Source organism: Tursiops truncatus, chromosome 13 (genome assembly GCF_011762595.2).
Source record: "Tursiops truncatus isolate mTurTru1 chromosome 13, mTurTru1.mat.Y, whole genome shotgun sequence".
In the NCBI taxonomy this organism is placed as follows: Eukaryota; Metazoa; Chordata; class Mammalia; order Artiodactyla; family Delphinidae; genus Tursiops; species Tursiops truncatus.
The window spans coordinates 8,470,601-8,495,130 of NC_047046.1; the positions used below are offsets into that span (position 1 = coordinate 8,470,601).

Sequence of the window (24,530 nt, forward strand, 5' to 3'; positions counted from 1 at the left end):
CCTGCATCCTGCAGCGAGCACAAATGAGCAGTGTCTTCTCTGGGCCACACATTCACCTGGCATGACTCCAACTGCCTGCTGGGCTCTTTAAAAACTGCTCCATCAAATGATGCTGCCCAAGCTTTGGTTCTCATACTGAAAGATACTTTAACAGTAACCTTTTGCCCACTTTAAATTGCAGTTATCAGATGTTCTAAGCTCCTAAACTATTGTACACTCTATGTTTTTACACATTAAGACAGAACTTTCCATTTATGTCAAATTCCCATTTTGTACCACCTTTGGCTAATTTTATTTTGATGAGAATTTGGGGTTAGCTGTGACACCCCCCACTACCTTCACCTCCAAAAACATCACATATTAAACAAGGGGGAGAGGGTGGGTAGTCTCCCAGCACCCGAGCCCAGGGAATGAGTCCCCTGCTGACCCCACAATAGAATGCTGAAACCAGACACCGACCTCAGCGCCCCTGACAGAGATAGGCAGACCCAGTCTAAAATCTGGCCAAAGACTCTCCCCAGGAATTTACCAATCAAAAATGCGAATGGATGAACGAGCTCAGTATTACCTGAGGTTCCCAATCCTCCCAGCTCCCTTTCCTCCCAATCCTTTCCCTGGGAAAAAGAGAGTCTATTTATGGCAAATAATTCTAGAGCTGAATCAATGCACTGTAAATAAGAGACCAAAAAAAAGAATCTATAAAGGGCTTCCATTCTGACCAACCCAACATCATTACTGTACAAAAAACAGTTTTATTAATTACCCCAACTGTGCCTCTGTTCATGCTCTAGGTCACACTTGTTTCTCAGATTCGGCCCAGGCTCATAGGCAAGTTACCAGATTAGCAAATAGGAAAACTGTTCTGCAAAACAGCAACTGTCAGCTTAAGGCATTACTAACATTGCAGAAAGAAGCAAGGTTACTAGGGAAGTTTGGACAACCCAGGATAATGATTTCTGGGACAGGAAACCCTCTCTGAAAGGGCCAGTCCATGCTGCTGCTGGGAGATGACACTCTTGCTCTGGGGAACAGGTCGCTCCTTTAAACCCATCCACAACATCACAGACAAAAGACTTTCTATTCCTCGAGCTTTCAGATTTAGAAGTTAGTTCTATAAAAAGCACTCTGTCCCAGAAGCCCCGACATGTCCACGGGCCTCTGAGTGCTCACTTGGTCCTCCCTGACAGGAGCAGAGGAGGATGGAGATATATGGAAGGTTGGTCAGGCTCAGTTTTTAAAAATGAAGTCACTACTAGAAATACGGAGCAAGGGGCAGAGACCCCTGCTGCAATCACATGCTGAATCATTGTCCTCCCAGAGAGCGGGCTCCTACAGGTTCCTTCAGTCCATGGAAGTGCTCAGAGCGGGGCAGGCCAGTGTGGCCACGGAGCTGTGCCTGCCTCACTGCATGCCGAACCACTGCTCCTGGTCAGCCCACTGGGCCGCCTCACTGTCGCTGCCCTCCAGGTCCCCTTCTTCCCCACTCCCTTCCATGTCGTCCACATCCTCCTCCTGAGTGGCATCCGTGGGACTCTCCTCCTTCTCCATCTTCTGCATCCCCTCTAGAGACTTCTGGTCATTGGGGTCCAAACTAGGGGACAACAAAACAAAGGAGAGGCCTGAATCTCTGCCTTGCTTCTTGCTGGCTGATGCGTCATCTCTCCCTGGCACAGCAGTGAAATGACCACCCAGTCACAGAGAAACTGCTAATGCCTGGCCTCTCCAAACAACTCCAGTTCCATAGGGAAGATCGAGGGAGTCCACCACTAGAAGTGAAAAAAGGCATCTTGTCCTAAGTTTTAGAATTCTCAATTTGAGTTTTCTCCATTTATTTCTTAAACCTTTTCACACTTAATACCCCTAGCATTCTGCTAGAGGAAGATACTAGATAACACAAATGAAAAAGTAGCAAACAACCATTAACAGAAAAATTCAAATATAATTTAACAGTATTAGGTTTTTAAGTTACAAGTTTACAAAAAATACTTATTTTTCTGTGAGTAAAACTGTTCCATATTCTTATGATATAATTAAACATATCAGCATTTCAGTAGTCAACCAAAATCATCATGCTTACCATGGAACAGATTTGTCAACTCCTAGGTTAGACCCCAGGACCCAAAGCTACCCAACCTGGGCATTTGACTGTAGCAGCTAAGAGTATTGTGCATGCCAAAACCCTCAAAATTCAGAGGGTCCAGAACATTTATTTACTTGGTTCCTAAGCAATCTCTCCTCTTGCCTTTGTGACCATCACTGAGGCCAGCCGGTGTCCAATCTCTAGCAAATTCCGCTTCTATATTTTATTTTCACATTTGCTTCTGGGTTTCCAAAAAGCAAATGAAACCCATGTTGGAATCCTGTTCCTACTTATATAACTGTAGATTGACTGTAACATCTCCTATTCTCTGAAACCTTCCATACAGCTCTCACCCACACGCAGCGCTCCCCACCCTCTGCACTCCCACCCTGCCTTCTAGAGACTGCTTTGAAAGCACTTAGCACATGGTATCTATCAGTCTGCACGTCTGAGACTGAGAGCTCCCGGAATCACAGCATCCCCAGTGTTTACTGAGATGCCAGGCACATGAGTGGTGCTTAACTGCTGAACAAGTAAATAGATGTGATCAGACTCGATTAAAGACAGGCCTCCACCATAACTTTATAGACACACAGACGACCCTCAAAGAAATCACTTCTGTATTAAGCAGTAAGAATACCACTATTTATTTAGTATTTACTATATACCAGGCACAGTGCTAAGAGCTTTACATGGAATAATCATTTAATCCTCGTTTAATCATTTAATACCTAATAAGGTAGATATAGACAAGGAAATCTGTTAGTAACTTGCCCAAGATAACAGGTGGTAAAGGTAGTATTCTTCAGAGCTTAAGTTCTTAACTACTACAGTAGGTAGAAACATGGGAAAGTACTTACAATACGTTGATTGAAAAAGCAGAATATAAAATATATACTACGTATAACCCTATAAAAATACGTATATGTGTTGGCAAGGCCAGGAAGATGATCTACACAAATGAAAACAGATGTTATAGTGGTGTGGCTGGTTATGAGTGAAACAGTTCTTTAATGTTAATATCAGTTAAAGAAAAGACTTTAGAAGTCATAAATTTACAAACAACTCTACCATTACTATTATTACTGTTTTCAACCATGGGCACAAAGTGTGTGTGTTTCCAGAACTCCTGTTACATTGTTCCCTGCTTCCTCTACCCCTCAATGACCTTCCCCCCATGGGAGGCTAAGTGCCTACCTTAGTGCTATACTATACTGGTCCATTGCTTCCTGATACTCATTGACAGCTACAAGGAAATCTCCTAGGATCCGATGCAGGACACAGTCACTCTGATTAGCTAGTGCGTTCCGCAGCAAAGCAATTCCATCTTCATATTTCTGTTCTCTGCCTGAAAAGAAAAAGACTCTCATTTTCCTACTTACACAACATTTCGAAATATATTCCCATCGCAAGTCATATACACAAAACCACAACAATGATCACAATCCAACATCTATTTATAGATGTCAAGAGAACAGTGGTGTGGCAGGAAGTGAGAACAAGGTCGTTTGAATTCTTATTCCATTAGGAACTCTGCAGTTTGAGTTCTGATTTTTAAAAACTTACTCACGACCAAAGTTCATATAAAAAGCCAAAATGGATTTTATTTGCTAAACTACCCTAAACTCAGTTCATCATAAATCAGGACTTAAAAAACCAAGTCTAAAAGGGAAGTCATAAGATGGGTCAAAACAGTTCAAATTGGTTAAAACCAGTTATATTCGGCCCAAATTAGTTCAGGACAAAGTGAGCTGAATAGGTACTAACCAAGTACACCTGGTTTGAGCCACTCCACAAAAGTCATTCTAAGCCAATTACATTTGGTTGTGCTAAATATAAACCAATTCACATGGGCTCAGACCTAGTGCAAAAGCACACACCCAGGGCTTCCCTGGTGGTGCAGTCGTTGAGGGTCCGCCTGCCGATGCAGGGGACATGGGTTCGTGCCCCGGTCCGGGAGGATCCCACATGCCGCGGAGCGGCTGGGCCCGTGAGCCATGGCCGCCGAGGCTGCGCGTGCTCTCACAACAGTGAGAGGCCCGCATATCACAAAAAAAAAAAAAAAAAAAAAAAAGCACACACCCGTTTGGTCATCTGTAACCAACTGGGACTAGGGAATCCAACTGAGATCAGGTTTTACACAATTAACTACGAACAGGGAAGTAAACAAGATACACTTACTAAGCAGTTCCGCTTTTTTCACCACAGCCTTAATGTAGTCCGGCCTTTGAGTCAGGGCTTTATCTAATAGAGTTTTGGCTTTCTCCTGTGTCACTGGGTCTTCAAGACAAACGGTGGCTAAAAGGGTAAGGGTCTGTGCATTTGCTCCTAGAGTTTTGTAAACATTGTTAGCCATTACCATTGCTTCACGAATACTGTTGGAGGCTAAGTAACATTCGATGAGACCTGAAAAAATATAACACAAAGTTCAACCACATTACCATTCCAAGCCATGCTTCCATCTGACAGCCTTCCAAATTACAAACCTTCAAAGTTTAAAACAAAGGGCAGGCCAAGGGAAAAGTCTGATGGTGAGATCAGACTGAAGGGTATGTTGATGGAACAGCTAAGAGGTGCTCTTCCCCAGAGCACTTGACGGACGTGGAAAAAGCCTGTAGCGCAAAGGCACCTTCAGTTAGTGAAGGAAACAAACATGCACAAGTAAACCAAAGCATGTAGGCAGCCCAGCTGCAAGTCAGAGGAACGAATGTGACACTAACTAATGTGACATTAACATACTGTGAAAGAGGAGGTTTCCAACAAGGTTTTGCTGCCTCTTAACAAACTGTTAATTTCCAGCTGTGCTCAGTCACCTTTAGTCCTACATTTAAGGGGGAGGGCTCCTACAGTCCACAGCGAATGTCCAGCTCTAAAAACTAAAGGACCTAGGGAGCAACCTCAGGAGAAAGGAAGACCTTCTCATTTGAAACATAAACGTTATCTCAAGAAGCATTTGCTGAGGGTTTCCCTAAACTGGATGGAAGGGGCTTAATCAGATGGATCAAATACACTGAGATCGGCAGCTCCTGCCTCTTTCCATACCCACAGCAAGATGCTCCACGGGGACATTTCAAGTACAGTCAACTCTCAACTGTTCATGCCAAGAAATCAAAGAGAACAGAGGAGGTACTTTTTAGTCCAAAGCACTCATCAAAACAGAAAAACAGCTTAAACCCCAAACCCACACACTCCCTGGCAGATTTTCTCTGTATACTCCTCCACCCTAGTGGCATTTATAATATATGTGCACATTCTACCACACACTATGGTTACTTAACCAGAAATTACCTAACTCTTAAGGGTAACGTGGTGGATTCAGAATATGGTGGTTGGTTGTAACTACCTACTGAATAGTTTTACTTTCCTGCTAAAGCCCCACTGGAAATTCAGAGGGAAATGTGAAGAAGGCACTTCACTGATCCAGGGCCCCCACCAGTAAAGAAAGCTTGGTTGGCGGCTGCAAGAACCACCAGAAGGCATAACCAAGTCACCCTGATCCAAATTTCCAAATTGTGGCTTGAGTGAAGGCGTCCCATAAAGCCTCACTGGCCAACTGGGGGACAACTCTAACTATCCTGTGTCCAACCACTCACTGTGGTAATGCAGTTAGCTGCATTCCTAGGCTCTTGTGAAACAGGCACACAGCAGACAGGAGTTAGCGTGATAAAAGCAGCTGGGAGGCTAGGGAAGCTACAGTTTCAGGATCAAGAATTTAATCTGAAACCAAAAGCTTGGTTTGTTGTAGTTTCTTAAGAACAAATCCACAACAGGCATAGTTCTCTGGCTATCTAAGCAGATTTGTTCTTTACACCAACTTCCAAATTTTATTTCTCAAATTTGAACTCATCTTCCTGTTAAGAGCAAATCACTCCTAGACTCCTGGGTTTATTTTTAAATTCTTATAAAAATATGCTTTGGAGGAACTGCATCTTGTAAGATCTATTTTAACGTCTCCGACTGAGTCACCAAATGCTGCTGAAGCTGGCATAGCTTTGAACTCCTAGGGGCAGTTCACACGAACTTAAAATAGTACATAACAAAGTTTGACCTTGATCATGCCTACTCCAGAGGTCACAATGAACTGACCAGTTCCCACAACCAACACTGTCATATGGATACTGAGTTACCCTATGAGTAATATTTCTGGCCCAAGGTAAGACAATTGTAAAAAAGAATAAAGACAGGGACTTCCCTGGTGGTCCAGTGGTTAAGACTCTGCGCTCCCAATGCAGGCCCGGGTTCGATCCCTGGTCAGGGAACCAGATCCCACATATGCTGCAACTAAATAAAGATCCCACACCCAGCAACTAAGACCTGGCACAGCCAAATACATAAATAAATATTTTAAAAAAGAAGAAAAAAAAAAACCAATAAAGACGTACCAAGCAATCCAGCACAGTGCCAGCACAGAGAAACTCACGTTAATGAGTGGGCCACGTTTGAGAAACAAAACATGACAAAAAAAACCAACCCAACTATACCCTAACCAAAAATCAGAAACAAAAAATGAAAAAACTGGATTTAAAGTATGGAGTGAAAAGTCTGGCCATAAATGAATTTATAATGCCTAATGCAGTGGTTCCCAAATATGTCTGCACAATGGCATTACCTGTGATCTTAAAAGAGTACTGATGCCTATATCCCAACAGCAAATATTCTGACTTAAACAGTACTGGAGTGACCTAGCATCAGGATTTTTCAAAGTTCCCCCAGAGGACTCCAATGTACAACAAACTTTGGAAACTGCTGGCCCAACAAAACCTTCCATCTGAGTGCTGTCGCCACATCTACAGATCCACACCATTCATCTATATTTTTTATCTTACCTTCATAACAATCTAAGCGACAAGGTGCAAGACGTATAGCTTCCCGAAAGTGGATTATTGCTTCTTGGACTCTGCCCATGTTTCTGAGTGCTGCTCCCTTAAGTAGCAAAGCTTGAACACTATTACTGTTCAGCTGAATGGCCTTGGCTCCTAAATAGAGGGCTCGGGAGTAGCGTTTGCTATAGAAGCTATGACACCTGGAGGAAAAAACAACCAAAAGTTATCTGAGATAAGACCATAAAGAAACTTCTTCAAAAAGGAAAATCAGAGAAAAGGCCCTCTACGTGATCCTTACTACAAACCCCTTACAACTTTAGCCTAAGATATTAGTGAAAAAACAGAACAACAAGAATCTACTGAATATTTATTTTTAAGGGAGAAATCTTGATACGGAAGGGAAAAATTACAAAAAAGAACCTGATGGGGACTTCCCTGGTGGTCCAGTGGTTAAGAATCAGCCTTCCAACGCAGGGGACGTGGGTTCAATCCCTGGTTGGGGAACTAAGATCCCACATACCACGGGACAACTAAGCCTGCATGCTCTAGAGCCCGTGCACCGCAACTACTGAGCCCACAGGCTGCAACTAGAGAAGCTCACACACTGCAATGAAGAGCCCATGAGCTGCAACTAAGACCCGACACAGCCAAATAATAATAAAATTTTAAAAAAAAAGAACCTGACAATCTGGGTATGTTATCAGGTCAGAGACATTCAGAGAATTTGTAAAGCCAGGTTAATAACAGCAGCACAGTTCCTGGCCTGCTCACTGATGGCTGCCCGTGTTCAGGTGCAGTGCTGAGCATGATACATTCACTATCTCAGTAAACACCTACCCCATAAAGCAGGGGTATTATCCTCATTTTCCAAATGAGAAAACAGACTCAGAGAAGTAAATGATGTATCCAAAGTCACAGGCAGACCATGATTTGAATCCAAGTCTTGATTATCCCTTAAACCAAAGCTTTCAAATCTATATTCTATTGAGGAGGAACCACAATTTCCTAAAGAATCTACTAAAACTGGGGAGAAAAGGGAGTGCATAAACATACCCAGAGACCACCCAGGGTTCCGCATGTTGATCAGAAATATTGAAAAGGCGGCAGCCAAGGTTCTCCACATCCTCCAGCCGCCCTTCTCGTGCCAGGAGGTAGCCATATACATCCATTCCTACAAAGGAAGAGGCTCATTAAAGCAGCAGGCATCTTTTCTGAAGGAGGTGTAACCTTCATCAGAGTCCACACTGAGGCCCCAGCTCCAGCAAGGTCTGAGCCCTCTCCACCATCATGAGCTCCTCCCACCAGCATTCCCAGTTTCCTACAGAATGACTATTAAAAAGACAAAACAGGGTTTCCCTGGTGGCACAGTGGTTGAGAGTCCGCCTGCCGATGCAGGGGACACGGGTTCGTGCCCTGGTCCAAGAAGATCCCACATGCCGAGGAGCGGCTGGGCCCGTGAGCCATGGCCACTGAGCCTGTGCGTCCGGAGCCTGTGCTCCGCAACAGGAGAGGCCACAACAGTGAGAGGGCCGCGTACCGCAAAAAAAAAAAGACAAAACACATCCAAAAGTAAAAAAAAAAAAAAAAAAAAAAAAAGAGTAGAAGGACCTACCTCACAATTTGAAAGCCTGTTATTTTCAGGAACTATTTGTCCCTATATCCTGTGGTGTGATAATACAGCTATCCTAACACATAACCAGAAAAGGCCCAAAAAAGGCATCAAAGTAACTTCTCTCTTCCAACATGTCTAGACACAGTCAGGAGTACACACTTAATATGACGGTCTCAGAAAAAGTTAGCCTATTCTAGAAAAAGCATCTAGTTCCTTCTGGAGTCTAGTTCATTTAAGATCATCCCCCAGCCCTACCCCCCCCCCTTATTTTCGCTCATGTTCTATTAAAAAAAAGCCCCAAGCTCGCTGTCACCCATCTCTTACCACCATTCCCCTCCATTCCTTAATATTCCTTCAGATTCCAAAGAAAATGCCTCTCAAACCAAGATTACTGCAGCTCTCCCTGCTGGCCCCTGGACTCGGGTCTGAGCTTCTAACTCCAAGATGCTGACTCTACTGCCGGGCTACTACTTCTAAAACATCATTTTCATCATGGGCACAGGCAATTTGAAGAAGAGGAATAACAATGGGCAGGAGGGGACCTTGGGCAAACAAATTCATCTTTCTGGATCTGTTTCCCCATCTACATGCTTGTGAAGTTCCCCTCCCTGCTCTGTCAACTCTACAAAACTGGGATTTCCCTGGTGGCACAGTGGTTAAGAATCCGCCTGCCAATGCAGGGGACACAGGTTCGAGCCCTGGTCCGGGAAGATGCCACATGCCGTGGAGCAACTAAGCCCATGTGCCGCAACTACTGAGCCTGTGTGCCACAGCTACTGAAGCCTACGTGCCTAGAGCCTGTGCTCCACAAAGAGAAGCCACCGCAATGAGAAGCCTGTGCACCACAACGAACAGTAGCCCCTGCTCGCCACAACTAGAGAAAGCCTGTGAACAGCAACGAAGACTCAATGCGACCAAAAATAAATCAATAAATAAATTTATTAAAAGAAAAAAAAAGAGTCTACAAAACCGTTTATTGTCACAAGGCCATGTTTTCTGATGACCTTTTTGGGGCCTTTACAAGCAGACTTCAGCCTATCTATCCAACCTTATTTCCTACTATTCCTGCGCACATTACCCTTCACTCACTGCCACTCACCCAACAGCCATCCTTTGGAAGTCCCTGTGGCTTACCTCCTTCAGCAGCAATCTTCTTTTAAATCAATGATTTTTTTGTTGTTCACTTCTAATTACTTCCTTTAACCACCTGATCACTTTCTTAGTATCTGTTCACTTACTCCTTTTTAACTACATTTAAGGACACAGTAAAGCTAAATTCCCTAAAAGGATATACGGTCCTGGGGATGCCATCCAAATTCTCAGTCAGGCACATCATAAATCTGTAAATCATAAGGAAAGGCTATGATCCCTCCCCAAACAAAGAAAGCTAAATAATGATCTGTGGGGTGATGACACTTAAATTCAAGCAAAAACAACTGCTCAAAATGGAATTACCCAAGTGTCAGAGACACTGTCAAGGCCTAAAAAAAAGGTAAAAGGCTACTCTAATCAATTTTATAAAATATTTTTTTACAAAAAACTGTATCAGAAGATCATGTTACATCTTCTCCCTATCTTCTGATTTGCCCCTCTACAGACCTCCATCCTGCCCCAAGAATTACTTACCTTTTATCAGATAAGGATCCAACATCTGTGCCTGTTCAAACTTGAGGACAGAGTTTTTATTGTCTCCAGCTCTGAAGTACAGATCTGCCAAGCTTCCCAGTAGGTCCACGTTATCTCTCAATAAGGACTTTTTCTCTAGTGAACTTTAAGATATTAAACAATGAACCTTAAAGTCTATTGTAAATCCTCTTAGTTGTTGAATCTGGGTGATGGGTATATGGGCACTATTTTCTTTTATGTATGTACAAGATTTTTCACAAGGAAAGACTAAAAAAAAAGTGTAACTAGATTTTCTTATTCTGAGCTTTTAACTTAAAGTTATACAAGACTGGATAGTAAATACACAGAATAAAGCAGAAATCTCTCTCATTACCTAGAAACTTTCTGGTTGCAGTTTTTCAGAGGATAACATATACTATACGGTGTTAAATGTAATGTCATTCAAAGTGACAGCTACTTATTATTCAACCAAATGACTTTGCCTAACACAAACCCCACTCTTGTCCTTGGACTTTACCTGACTAGAAAGAAAAATCCCAGTCCTGAGGCAACCCAGGTCAGATGCTGCAATAATCTATGCTTCTGGGGCATCCGAAAAGATGTTCTTCCAGGTTCAAGTATGACACACTAAGGCCGTCTGTTTTGCAAGGGTTACTACTTTTGCAAGTACAGAGCTAAACTTGGTCCAAGTTTACATTTAACAGAGACTATTACATCTGGGACCATTCAGTACATTAACAGACTAGCAAAGCCTAGGGACAATTGGCTGTAATACCAACAGATAAGCATCCATTTTTCTGTTTTGCTAATTTATATACATAAAACCCCCATATAAGGGCCCCAAGAATACTGAATCAACTTTGTGGCTCTCACCAGATGGTATTGATTGCTCTCGAGTTGTCACCAACGTGCACAAAAGCATACGCTTTGATCCACACAGAAAGCCAATCTAAGTTAGGCAAGGTCTGGATCACGTTCATCGTCATTGATGCCACCTCTGCACCTTTTACAGAAAGGGACAGCAAACCTAATCCAACAAAAAGTAGGAGAAAGAAGGTGAGGCATAGCATCCTTCTTCTACAATGCAAAAAGCAATAGGCTACCCTTTCACTAGGTTATAAGGCAACCCTTTCCCTATTCTAAGCAAGATGGACATGACAGAACAACTACAGTATTTCTTGATCAGTGAAAGAATACACGGCAATAGTAACCTATTGACTCACTCTCTGGAGGTGAAGCATGGTCAACTTTAAAAAAAATAAACTTATTCTAATGTACAGCCAAGATTATCTTAGAGAGTAAACACTCCATGAAAACAGGGAGAATGACCTGTACCTAGAATGGCATCAAGGGCTAATGGGCACTGCCTCAGCACTTCCTTATAGCTGGTGACTGAAGGTCGCTCCTGACCAGCCTTCTTGTACAGGTTTGCCAGCATCATGTTTATCTGTAATGAAAAGAAAGGACAATAAGGTAAGTATATATTTAAAAACAAAATCCCACCATCAATAAGTCCTGATTCTTATTATCAGCTATTCTACTTTTTACTGGAAAATCTACCCAAAGCTGTGTGGAAATAAAGCCCAACCCCATTCTTCAAACCAAAGAGGAAATTACTACTTTGTTTTTCCTATGTCCTCCCATTTCCCCCCGAATTCTTCTCACTTACCCAGCCAAAAGGTCCAAAAATACTGGACCAAAGATGCTGCCTCTGGAAATGGAAGTAACCTTCATTTGAGAAATGTTACAGAATTCTAATTACCTTGATTTTTAAGACAGAAGATGAACTACCCTAAAAATGCTTGTTTACGTATTTTATTTTTTAAGTTTATATATTCTAAATGCAATTAATATCACAGCATGAGAAAGTGAGGAATTCTTAACACAGCTAATTAAAAAAGATCAGATGAATTTTCCCCAAAAAGGAAATGACAGATACAGAATAAAACACTTCGCTTCTCTCTGACAATTGGTCTAGCAGCTAGACTCTAGCCTTTCTAATGCTTAAAGCTTTGACCCACAGGTACTGTCTGACTGATCAAAGTAATGCTACAAAAATCAAACTCTAACTGACCTCTAGAGGTGATGATGATCCTGAGATCAGCTACACTATTTAAATCTAGTGAATGCATTTTTAGCACAATTCAAATATGTAACTCAGAAAAGCTCTAGTTAAGGAAAAAAAAAAGAAAAAGAAAAAGAAAAAGAAAAACCCTTCCTAAAAATGCAACAGGGAAAATTTGAGAATACCTAAAAGTTCCAAAGAATATAGAAGTTACAGGGAAGGGATAAATATTCTTAATAGTACAAAGACAAAAACACAATTTTCCTATTTAAAATTAATAGGTATTAAATAGAACACATTGTTTGCCAGATCATTACCCTAAGGAAGCAGTCAACATGAGGGCACAAAAGAAAAAAAAAGCCAATCCCCAATCTCCTCAATTATCTGTAGCTTGGTATGCCAGACACTTACTAAAAATTACTATGAAGATAAAGAACATCAACATCTGTTCCAATTATAAACTCATAGTATATAAAAATCTAGTACGCCATTAATCCATACTGAATCAAACAATGCAATAATGGATACTGGAAATAAAACTTTTTTTTTTCATTCAGATGGTCTTTTAATCGGCTTCATGAAGCCAAAGAAAACTGCTTGTAAGAATTCCTTCACCCCTTCAGATACAACATTGACAGGACATGTGTACGTCTTCCGGCAAAAAAGGACAATATAAATACACATTTTCAAGAACCTCTCGGGGATGTCTGCAAATCTACTGTGGGTCCCACAGGACAGGTGGACGCCCAGGCCAGGGCAGCCCGGGTGCTCTGCTGCCACCTGCACGGTTCTACCACGCTACACTCAGAAACATGACACCGAGTTGGAAAAAAGCTACAACTTGCTCAGCTTCGGACAAAGAGCAGATTCAGAGTCTGTTCAATCTCAAAGAGAAGTGACTCGGGGCACCCAACTTTACGGGGCCGACCCCAATGAAAAGAAAAAGAAAAAAAGCAACACAACCGAAAACAAAAAACAAAACTCTCACAACCCCTGGTGATTTTCTGAAAAAAACCTCTTGGCTCACAGTAAAATGGTAAAAGTAAAACTGGAAGTGCTCTTCAAAACGTTTTTAAGACTCTTAAAAATGGAAAGCGCTTCCTTAAAAAGCAAAGTGTAGTAACAAGGCCATCTGGGGGCCAGAAGCAGTCAGGCTGTGTTTGACAAGATCAGAACCAGTAAGACTACAAAAGTGGGTACAAGGACGTGTGATCACTACACATTAACGATTCAGCGGAGCTCCCAAAATCTTTAAATATACGGCCACTGGAAGGACGATCTCGAGCAGGAAGGATTTTTACTCGTTGTGTGTAGCATAACTGTTGCAGCTGTCTCTGTAGGACCCGCCCGAGCTCCGGTCACCGCAGCTGCCACCCTGACTCCAGCTGCTGTAGTAGTCTCTGGAGCCTCCATAGCCCCCACTCCTGGACTCGAACCAGCTCCCTCTGTAGCCGCGGTCCCCTCCTCCTCTGGAGAACCCACGGCCCCGGCCTCGGCCCCCGTGGAAAAAGCCCTGGCCCCCAGCAGAGCCAACTCGGTACCCGCGGGATTGGTTACCAGACGACTTGCCAGCCTGGTCGACCCAGATCTGCCCCCCATCCACAGACTTCCCATTCATGGCCATCATGGCGTCCTTGGCATCGTTGATGTTCTCAAAGGTGACAAACCCAAAGCCCCTCAATCGCTGGGTCTCCCTGTCTTTCACGACCACCACTTCTGAGATCTGTCCATATTTTGAGAAGACCTGCTCCAGTGACTGCTCGTTGGTGTCAAAACTCAGCCCTCCGACGAAAAGCTTGCCTTCATGTGATGCCATGGCGGCCAATGAGTCGGGCAGGTCCCTGGCACAGGCGGGAAGATGGCACGGCACAACGGCCCGAGCTACTAACGTGCAAAGTGACTCAAAACTATTTTTTATTTGGCCTCAGATTTTCCATTTTAGGCTATGTTGAAATGCAAAAAAAGGTACTTAAAGGAAAACTCCAGTACTAGTGTCAATACTTGAAAAAAATAAAAGAATTAAATTTAATATCCTTTCTTGACTGCTTATTATTAGCAAACTATGACGGACGGACCATCTGTCTCAACAAATATTAAAATTCCCTTTAAACTACCTGACATTTTGAAAGAGTGAGTTTTGAGTACTACCTAGTAGGAAAGTCAATTCTTTTTAAAACAGATCCTTACTTGTGGGCATCATTAAAGCCACATTCTACCAGTAATAAACACAAGCAGTCATCGTGTTCTAAAAACTGAGTGAGAAATTGTTTGTTGGTATGTTTCTCTTAAAAGTTGAAGATTTTCCAAGATATAATAATTTCACACTGGAATTTTCCTTTAAAATTGTGAAAGAATGTGTGGTGGTGTTTACCATACATTAACAAACATTTATTTTGACTCACTTCCTTGTTCTTTACACAGACTGAGAAGCCAGTTAACTCCCTAACGGACAAGAAAGAAAAACTGTAAATATTCTAGGTTTATGTGTGAGGCACACATCTTTGCTTGCTCCTGGCTACAAAAGCTCTACAGAATGAAGAACGAAAGATATGTACTCCTAACATATGTGGACTCCTCTGGTCTCTCCTGAAATGATGGCTGTAAACACCAAAGTGCTGGATACAAAGCTCAGCTTCTTTGCCATTACTCATTTTAAAAAATGTCCCTGAACTCCCTCAAGTCATCAAGGAAGAAATTACGGTACATTTCCAATAAGATAAGGAACAGGTACCATGCAAAGTTTATAATCAAAACAGCATTTTCCAAAAGAAGACACTCTTTACATATACAAAAAAATTATTCTTGGAGTAACACTTTCATAGCGTACCAGAACATAATTTAGTATAGAGCGCCCAGCTTACTATGAGACAAGTTAATCTATAATATACTTACAAATGTTTTTAATAACAGCTATCACCATAAAATATACTGAGGAAATAGCTTACTTTTGAAAATTCAGAAAATATTAAATAAATCCTCAACATGAGGAGATGCTTCAACACGTTCTCATAAAGTTTGATTATTTACTTTCAAAACTCAGTAACACCTGGGTGAAAAAACACTAACTAAATACACCAGGTCCCTACTGGTTATGATTCCTTTTCTTTTAAGGGCAGGAAGATGTACATAGACATCATACCTATAAAATTCCTTATTGTTAAGCACACACTGCACAGAACAGTTTTTCAATGAAATGAGGACGGTAGGTGACATGAGAGTATGAAGAATATTAAATACTGATGTGAATTTACTCCTAAGAGCTAAGATTTTCATTGTTTTTCTAAACTGGACTTCAAAAAAACCTGTAATCAGAGATGCCCAATATAATACTCCTTATGGAATAGTACTTTTAAAAAGTATTCTCACATACATGAACTTAACTTATACCAGAGAAAGTACCATTATCCTCAGTAAGGAAAAAAAAAGGAAAGCCAGATTTTTAACTTGTGCCAAGTTCACACTGCACACAGCTTGAATGCCCTAAACTCAGACAAGACACCAGAACTTTTGATTTCAGTTGAAGGTGTTCTATACATTATAATATGTTGACAAATCAAATGTACAAAAGGATCTTGTAGTCTTAATTCTGAAAATGAAAGGAACACACACTATCAAATGCGTATACCTATAGAATGCAAAAAATGAGGTTCTAAAAAGTATTATTGCTACCTGGAAGTATACTGCAAATCATATTTCCTACAATAAGAAACACCAAAAAATAAACATATGTAATATTATTCTCCAGCTACCACTTTCATTAGCTGAATTTTCACGGTCTCATAAGAAAGTCACTCCTCCATCTCTCTAAACAGGGAGAACAGGTGAACAAAGTGGCAATTAGAGACAAGGATAAAATGTTCAGATGGAATCCCTGAAAACATGGCAGAAGAGGGTTGGAAGGACTGGGGAAGAGAAAAATATGTAACAAGTTGTTAATTCAACTTACTTTGGGAGTTCTTTGTCTTGAAGGGATCCCATCAAGAATAGCAATGGCATCTTTATCTTGTTTTAGCATTGTATAACATTCAGCCATTTTGTACTTTACTTCAATTTCAGATGGAAGACACTTAAGAGGAAATGAAAACATCTCTTCAAAATATTACTTCAACAGTACAGCAGTTCTTCAAATTGTTAAACATAAGTACCACATGACCTAGCAATTCTGCTTTTATGTATACAGCCAAGAGAACTGAAAACACGTCCACACAAAACCTGTATACAAATGTTCATAGCAGCATTAATAATAGACAAAAAGTGGAAACAAGGCTTCCCTGGTGGCGCAGTGGTTAAGAATCCACCTGTCAATGCTGGGGACAGGGGTTCGAGCCCTGGACCAGGAAGATTCCACATGCTGCAGAGCAACTAAGCCTGTGCGCCACAACTACTGAGCCTGCACTCGAGTCCACGAGCCACAAGTACTGAGCCCATGCGCCTAGAGCCCAGGCTCTGCAAGAAGAGAAGCCACGGCAACAAGAAGCCCACACACCACAACGAAGAGTAGCCCCCGCTCACCGCAACTAGAGAAAGCCCACGTGCGGCAAGGAAGACCCAACACAGCCAAATAAAAATTAATTAATTAATTATTTTAAAAAGCAGAAGCAACTCAAATGCCCATCAACTAATGAACAGTTAAAATATGGCATATCCATACAATGGAATATTATTCTGCAATAAAAAGGAATAAAGAACTGATTCTTTATTCCATGCTGTAACATGGATCACCCTTGAAACCATTATGCTAAGTAAAGGAAGCCAGCCACAAAAGGCCACATATTGCACAATTCCATTCATATAAAATGTCCAGAATAGGTAAACCCACAGAGGCAGAAAGGTCAGTGATTCCCAGGGACTGGGGAGATAAAGGGCAGAAGGTTTCTCTAGGGTGATGAAAATATTCTGGAATTAAGACAGTACTGATGGTTGTACAATTCTGTGAATACACTAAAACCCACTGAATTATGAATTTTATGTTGTGAATTGTATGTCAATTTTTTAAAAGACTCTTTAAAGATTAAATGTATTTGATTCACATGGAAGGTTCAGCATGGTGCTAAGCATACAGAGCGCTCAAAAACAGTTAACTACTGGCCTTCCCTGGTGGCGTGGTGGTTAAGAATCTGCCTGCCAATACAGGGGACACGGGTTCGAGCCCTGGACCAGGAAGATTCCACATGCTGCAGAGCAACTAAGCCCGCGAGCCACAACTACTGAGCCTGCGAGCCACAACTACTGAAGCCCGCGTGCCTAGAGCCCGTGCTCTGCAACAAGAGAAGCCACCACAATGAGAAGCCTGCTCACCGTAACAAAGAATAGCCCCCAGTCACTGCAACTAGAGAATGCCTGCGCACAGCAACTAAGACCCAACAAAGCCATAAATAAATAAATTTTAAAACAGGAGTTAACTACTTCTATGAATGAGTCTGTGTGGATAATACACATGACTTCCATTCAGTGTCAGAAAACAGAATTCCTGGCAATCAACTCTTTAATAACAAAAACAAAGGTTCTGGGCTTCCCTGGTGCCCCAGTGGTTAAGAATCCGCCTGCCAATGCAGGGGACACGGATTCGAACCCTGATCCGGGAAGATCCCACATGCCGTGGAGCAACTAAGCCCATGCGCCACAACTACTAAGCCTTTGCTCTGGAGCCCGCGAGCCACAACTTCTGAAGCCTGTGCACCTGGAGCCCGAGGAGAAGCCCGCGCACCGCAACAAAGAGTAGCCCCTGCTCACTGCAACTAGAGAAAGACCGCGCACAGCAACGAAGACCCAACGCTGCCAAAAATAAAAATTAAATAAGTTTAAAAAAAAAAAGCTTCGTTTTAAAACAAAAACAAAGGTTCTACATAAAAAGAAACAAGAGGAAGATGTACAGGCTTTAAAAAAAAAGCAATGATGTTACTTTGTATCTTTTTTTAATGTGGAAAAATACAGAACACAACTCATAATTTCACTTCCAGTTCATTCTACTGACACTCCTCTTAAATAAGTTGCATGTGTAATTTAAATTTAAAGACAGATTCAAACTGAAAAGTCAAAGTTCCCCTCTCCCTAAAGCTTCCCATTAAATGTATTTCCTTCACGCACACAGAAAATTTTTCATGTATATTAACCATATATATTTTAGGCATACACCAAGATATACTTATATAACTATAAACTATCCCCTTTAGGGAATTCCCTGGAGGTTCAGTGGTTAGAACAACGTGTTTTCACTGCCCAGGGCCAGGGAGGGCCCGGGTTCAATCCCTGGTCCCGCAAGCCGTGCGGTGTGGCCAAAAAATAAAAATAAAATAAATAAACTATCCCCTTTAAACAAAAAGAGTAGTGAACACACTGCTTCAAACCTTATTTTCTTTACTAATATACACAGTATTTTCCACATCAGCACATACACCTCTATATTTCATTTCTTTAATATTTCCATCATATTCCATCCTAGGGCTATATTATAATTTAACTAGATCCTACTGATAAACACTTTTGCTTCCAGTTTCTTACCATTATAAACAATACTACAATAAGCAGCCTTAGTTATATACCCTTGTAAACCTTTTGTGAATCTACTATTAGGATTAATTTCTAGCAATGGGATGACTGTCGAATGGTGAAATTATAATTTTTTACCCTTCATTTATTTAACTAATTATCAAGCAACCAAAACTAGTAGGAATTCATAAGATTATTTTATATAAATTTCCCCAGGTGCTCACTATCCTAAAAACTGAGTTACAGTTTAAGAGTGTACTTTCATTAAAATTATTAAAAACACTTTAGATTTTGAGTTCTGTTTGTATAAAAGGGAGGAACAGGGACTTCCCTGGCGGTCCAGTGGTTAAGACTCCGCGCTTCTAACACAGGGGGCGCAGGTTCAATCCCTGGTTGGGAAACTAAGCCAAAAAATAAATAAATAATAAAATAAAAGGAAGGAACAATGAAAGGCTTTGGTTAGAGCCTAGATAATTCCATTTAATTTTTAAACTAATTAATTTAAAATTTAATTCTATTTTTAGATTCATCCATAGAGTCAACTTTGCTTCTAGCCCTTAGTGCTTGGCTGGATGCATTCTTGCATCTAAGTGGTTTTTCATCTTTGTTTCTCCAGTCAGCTCCCCTTTAAAATTACTTTTTATTTTACTTCTTCTACATCTAATCAGCAATCTTTCAAATTCCTTCAGCGTCTCTTGCTCTCAAAACAACCCAACCAACCAAAACCACATCACACATCTACTTCCAATTACCTGACTTTGTGGAGTGGATGCAGAATTTCCAGTTGAAGGTCTCACTTTTGAAGTTTTACTTAAGGCTTTCTTCTGCTGTAAAGCCATAGTATACTTACTCACAGCATTCCGATATTCCTTATCGTGAAAGAGAGAATCTGCATGATACACCAAAAGCTGGTACTTCTGAGATGGGGAGAATAACTCACTAGAAAACAAAGAAAGTATACCCCCTACATGGGTTGTTTTGAAATGTAAGAAAGAACGCTCTCCTTAGTGTCTACATAAGCCTAATACACCTTATGTTGACAGTTTACAAAAAAGTAAATTTACCTTAAGTGCTACTCCCCCAAAAAAGAGGCAAGAGTCATACTTCATGTCAATATGGTCAACACATGTAGAAAATTGCCTTAAATTGTTCTCTTTAGAATAAAAACAATCGATACATCTAAATCAAATTCAGTAATACAGAGATATACAAAGAGAAATGTAATACAGTTGACCCCTGAACAAACCAGGTTTGAATTACAAGGGTCCAACCTATATGTATAGATTTTTTCCAATAGCACACACTACAGTACTACACCACTCTTGGTTGAATCCATGTATGCAGAACTGCAGATATGGAGGAAATGCATATATAAAGGGCCAACTATAACTTATACGTGGATTTTTGACTGTGGGGAAGGTTGGCACCCCCTCCCCTCCCCTGAAAGTTGTTCAAGGGTCAACTGTGTATCTTTTCCTCCCCTTCTTTAACCCAAGCCCTCTTAATTGAAGAGTCTGATATATATCCATAACTCTCATATTAACATCAATTTTTAGGGTAATACAGACAAAAGAGAGCAATCATGACTTAACTAATATTACTGAATATTACCAAAGAAGGGTTAAAGAACCTGGAAAAGAGAAACTCACCACTCTGAATCATTTTTAGCTAAGTGCTGAACAAAAAGAGGTTCGGAGGGTACTTAAAACTCTTCAAATACTGAAGAAAATGGGAATATTAAAATACCGAAGTATGGGAATAGACTAGGATAAGCCAGTGGGACAGAGTGGAACAGAATGAGAGAGGACTAGCCTTATTTGATGAAAGGTTTTTTTTTTTTTACATACAGAAGTAAACTTCACTAACAAGAATTTTTACTTCCTTGAGTCTCAGGGGTTTAAGGACAGCGTAACAGAACCAATACATTTCAGAACCTTTTCTTTAACCTTGAATATTGCTCACAAGTGTTATAAGTGCCTAGGACTGGCCACCAATCTTAATGGGAAACTCGTATTTTTAATCTCCAATCCCATCCTTCCCCCAGTTAGAGTTTACATTTTTTCATTGACAGGGAAAACCTACAGCCACTTAAAATGAAAGAACAGTCAGAGTCAAAGAACTCTGGAGACAGTTAACTGCTCAGCAAATGAAGGATACTCAAGAATAGGTACCATAGATTAGTAGGTGCCAGGGGCTGGGGCAAGTGGAATTGGTGAGTGACTACTAATACATTTGGGGTTTCTTTTGGAGGTAATGCAAATGCTTTGGAACAGACAGTGGTGACAGTTGTACAACTCTGTGAATGTACTTAAAACCACAGAAATGGGGGCTTCCCTGGTGGTGCAGTGGTTGAGAGTCTGCCTGCTGATTCAGGAGACACGGGTTCATGCCCCGGTCCGGGAAGATCCCACATGCCGCGAAGCGGCTAGGCCCGTGAGCCATGGCCGCTGAGCCTGCGCTCTGCAACGGGAGAGGCCACAACAGTGAGAGGCCCACATACCGCAAAAACAAAAAAAAACAAACAAAACAAAAAACACAGAAATGTATTCTTTAAAAGGGTGAATCTGATGGTATGTAAATTTTATCTTAGTGAAAAAATAATTTTAAAAAAAGGATAGGTAGGCTAAACACTGGATATAAAGTTACAAAGGAAAGTCAAGGACTGAAAGGTACAGTCCAGATAGCTGAGATCTCTTCCAACTCTGAGATTCTATATATTTAGTGAGAAATAAGATGTGAAAGAAAATAGTTGATTTGATAGAAATACTACACTCAGAGAAAGGATTCAGATGTTTATATATTGTAACATACATGCCTACTTATGCATGCCTAAGTTATCTCTGAAATGATACATGAAAAACTGTTAAGTTGTTGCCTGTGGAGAAGGGAAATAGTGGAGTGAGGGTCAAGACTCAGGATCAGACACTTATCTGCATACCCCTTCAGTACTGTTTGATTTTTTTTTATGGTGTGTATTGGCAATTAAGAAATATTAAAATATAAATGATAAAGGTCAGAATTTAAACACCTCCTGAAGCCAGGAAGGAAACTGCCAGTTTAGCCTAAAATAAAGAACGGGCCAAGTCTAATCAAAGGACCAAACTCCTTCTAACTATCCTGTAACATCTTCAAGAACCAAGAATAATGACTAACTGGTGCATAAATTCCCAATGGTAGACACTGTATGCTTTGACAAATCACTCAGAACCAGGTGAAAGGCTCCAGAATAAACAAAGAAGGCCGACAGAGACCAGGGCTCCTCACTGTCAACACTAAGTGGATGGTGGTAAAATGATGGGTCTCCCGTAGTGAGGTCCAAAAGCACTAATGGAAATGAAATAGGTAGGAACAGCTGCAACGCCCTTAAGTGGCCCAGACAGCTTCCAGAGCAGGCCAAATGCAAATGGGTCCACCCTCAGTAGAAGATTACAATGCCATTTAGACGCAGTAGACTGTGGTGGGTCAGAATGGAGACTTTAGAGTCAGAAGGACCAAAATTCAGACATTGCGGCTCTTCCACTTACTAGATGTGTGAACTTGAACACGGTATTTCACCTTCCTGAGGTTGCACGTATTTCCTTAGCACCTTCAATAAACGTTTGAGTGCGTACTGCACACAGGCACTGTGCTGATTTCATTAGGTGTTAAGTGATGAAGAACATAGATCTTAAAAGTTCCCATCACAGGAAAAACATTTTTCTGTAACTATGTGAGGTGACAGATGTTAGCCAAACTTACTATGATGATCATTTCACAATACAGACAAATATCGAATCATTAAGTTGTACACCTGAGACTAGTATGTCAATTATATCTTGGTTAAAAAAAAAAAAGTGATGTAGAATATAAAACAGGGCAAAGGGATAGAATGGTGAGGGTAAGGGACAATTCTGGTGGCCAGACAAGAGTTCTCTAGGAGGGAGACTGTCATACAGAGTGAAGTAAGTCAGAAAGAGATAAATATCGTATATTAACGCATATAGGTGGAACCTAGAAAAATGGTACAGATGAACCGGTTTGCAGGGCAGAAAGTGAGACACAGAAGTAGAGAACAAACGTATGGACGCCAAGGGGGGAAAGTGACGGCGTGTAGGATGAATTGGGAGATTGGGATTGACATATATACACCAATATGTATGATATAGATAACTAATAAGAATCTGCTGTATAAAAAATGAAATTAAATGTTTTTAAAAAAGAATTCTCTAGGAGGGATATCTGAGCTGAAACCTAAATGAGGAGGCAGCTCTGAGGCGAGGACTCTAAGCAGACCCGCAAATGCAAAACCCCTGAGTTGAGAACGAGCTTGGTGTGTTCAAGTTAACAGAAAGAATAGCCAGGGAAGCTGGAGCACAGACAGAGTGAGAGAGAGATGTTTGGTCTTGTAGACCGTGGGAAGGAATTTTAATTTAACCAAAAGGGAGAAATTTAAGCACAGGGGCGACATGCACTCAAGGCTGGAAATAGCCCTGTGCTTCATCCGCAATAAGACTCCATAAGCGGCAGCTTTGGAAACGTGAAAAGGGCAATGCGAGTCCTTCAAAAGGTGCCACTCTCACCCATCAAGGAAGTCTCCCGTTTTCAGGTGTTTGCAGGGACGAGAAAGTAAATAAACCCTACTGACACACCCAGGGAAAAAAATCAATCTCAAATGCAGGACAAGGGTCTAAAACCAGGCGACTGGGCTTCTTTGAGCCTCGTTGAGCGAGAAAACGTTCTTCGGGAAGGAGCTGGGAAGGGATGAGTCAGCCCAGCGATGTGACAGTCGCTATGCCGGGCGACAAGTTCCTTAGGAAAACCTCTGCTCCCAACTTTCGGGAAACCCTAGCCAGGGTGGTCCTCAGAGCCCCCGCCTTCCGTTTCTCGAAGCAGCCGCTCGCCGCATCCCCCGCAGGGAGCGCATCCCAGCGCCCGGCACAACGCGGGGACCCAGAGAACTCAACTTCGTTCCTAAGTCGGCTCCGCCCGACGAGGCCCTCGCTGACCTCGGAACCTCAGCTGGGGCCCGCAGCCGCTCCTTCCCGCCAATCCCCAGGTCCCCTCAGCCCCCGTTCCCAAACCGGCGCCGCTTTCTCCTCAGCCCCAGGCCGCTCCCCGCCTCAACTCACGGGTTGTTATTACTCATTGTAAGTAACAAGCTGCTGAGGAGCCGCACGTTGGAGTGCAGCCCCGCTGCCGCCATGTCTCGCAAGTGGTCTATCACATTCATTCTGCCCAACAAGGCCGCCGCGGCACCAGCGCGAAGAGAAGGTTGAAGCTCCTTCGGGAAGACCCCAAGATGGCCGCCTCGCCAGGGTCCATCGGGTCTACACGCGGCACCGCCCCCAGGATAATAGGCAGCTACCGAAATGCCTGAGAAAAACGAAAACAAAAACAAAACCCTCAGTTCCTTCCCCGCCAAGCCCCCTGTGAGGTGGTACGATTTGGTTTGGGGTGCGGGGGGTTGTTTTTAGCGAAAGTTACATCATCATTCTAAGCAGCAAACTTTATGGAGGGCTTACAATGAGCTGGGGACAAAAGGCAACTCAGGACGAATGCATGCCCAATTGAAATGAGTCTGAGAGGACTCTCAGAAATTAATAAAAATGTATTGATATTTATCATAAATAAAAGTTAATATACTAGTAGGATGCGGGGGGGAAAAAAATCCCCAACAGCTGGAATTAGATATTTTAATCAGGCGCCAAGGGCAGTCCTAACTGCTTTTAGTCTCGCACGAGCGCGAAGGCTGAAAGCGCCACGCCCCCTCCCCTCAGGTGCTGCGTGTACCTTTGGGAGTACGGCTTCACTCTTTGGGTGCAAAAGGACGTATTTTTACCATGGGAAATTACTCAC

General features: G+C 41.9%; 2 protein-coding genes across 4 annotated transcripts; both read right to left on the reverse strand.

Moving 5' to 3' along the window:
* Window positions 1–732: 732 nt before the first annotated feature.
* Window positions 733–23,995, reverse strand: ANAPC7 (anaphase promoting complex subunit 7). 3 transcript variants are annotated; one of them, XM_073790073.1, is made up of 11 exons: window positions 23,804–23,936; window positions 19,448–19,659; window positions 16,153–16,272; window positions 11,477–11,588; window positions 11,015–11,168; window positions 10,142–10,284; window positions 7,957–8,074; window positions 6,907–7,103; window positions 4,262–4,486; window positions 3,278–3,428; window positions 733–1,591 (listed from the first exon to the last, which is right to left on the reverse strand). In XM_073790073.1, exons 2-11 carry the CDS (start codon window positions 19,532–19,534, stop codon window positions 1,402–1,404), a joined length of 1,497 nt encoding a protein of 498 aa, XP_073646174.1. In that variant the 5' UTR covers window positions 19,535–19,659; window positions 23,804–23,936; the 3' UTR covers window positions 733–1,401. The 3 variants fall into 3 exon arrangements, with proteins under 3 accessions (XP_073646174.1, XP_004310890.3, XP_073646173.1); XM_004310842.4 differs by having other exon boundaries at window positions 19,448–19,634; window positions 23,804–23,919; XM_073790072.1 differs by having other exon boundaries at window positions 1,511–1,766; window positions 19,448–19,634; window positions 23,804–23,995.
* LOC101331600 (cold-inducible RNA-binding protein) lies at window positions 12,747–16,119 on the reverse strand. The gene has a single exon (XM_033836880.2). It carries the CDS (start codon window positions 14,020–14,022, stop codon window positions 13,504–13,506), a length of 519 nt encoding a protein of 172 aa, XP_033692771.1. The 5' UTR covers window positions 14,023–16,119; the 3' UTR covers window positions 12,747–13,503.
* Window positions 23,996–24,530: the final 535 nt, after the last annotated feature.

Coding starts and splice junctions, on each gene's coding strand:
- LOC101331600 (XM_033836880.2), bottom strand. CDS start 14,022: ATGGCATCACATGAAGGCAAGCTTTTCGTCGGAGGGCTGAGTTTTGAC.
- ANAPC7 (XM_004310842.4), bottom strand. CDS start 23,904: ATGAATGTGATAGACCACTTGCGAGACATGGCGGCAGCGGGGCTGCAC. Junction 10,285..11,014: donor AGAGCAATCAATACCATCTG/GTGAGAGCCACA, acceptor AATATCTTAAAG/TTCACTAGAGAAAAAGTCCT. Junction 3,429..4,261: donor GAAAAAAGCGGAACTGCTTA/GTAAGTGTATCT, acceptor TTTTCTTTTCAG/GCAGAGAACAGAAATATGAA.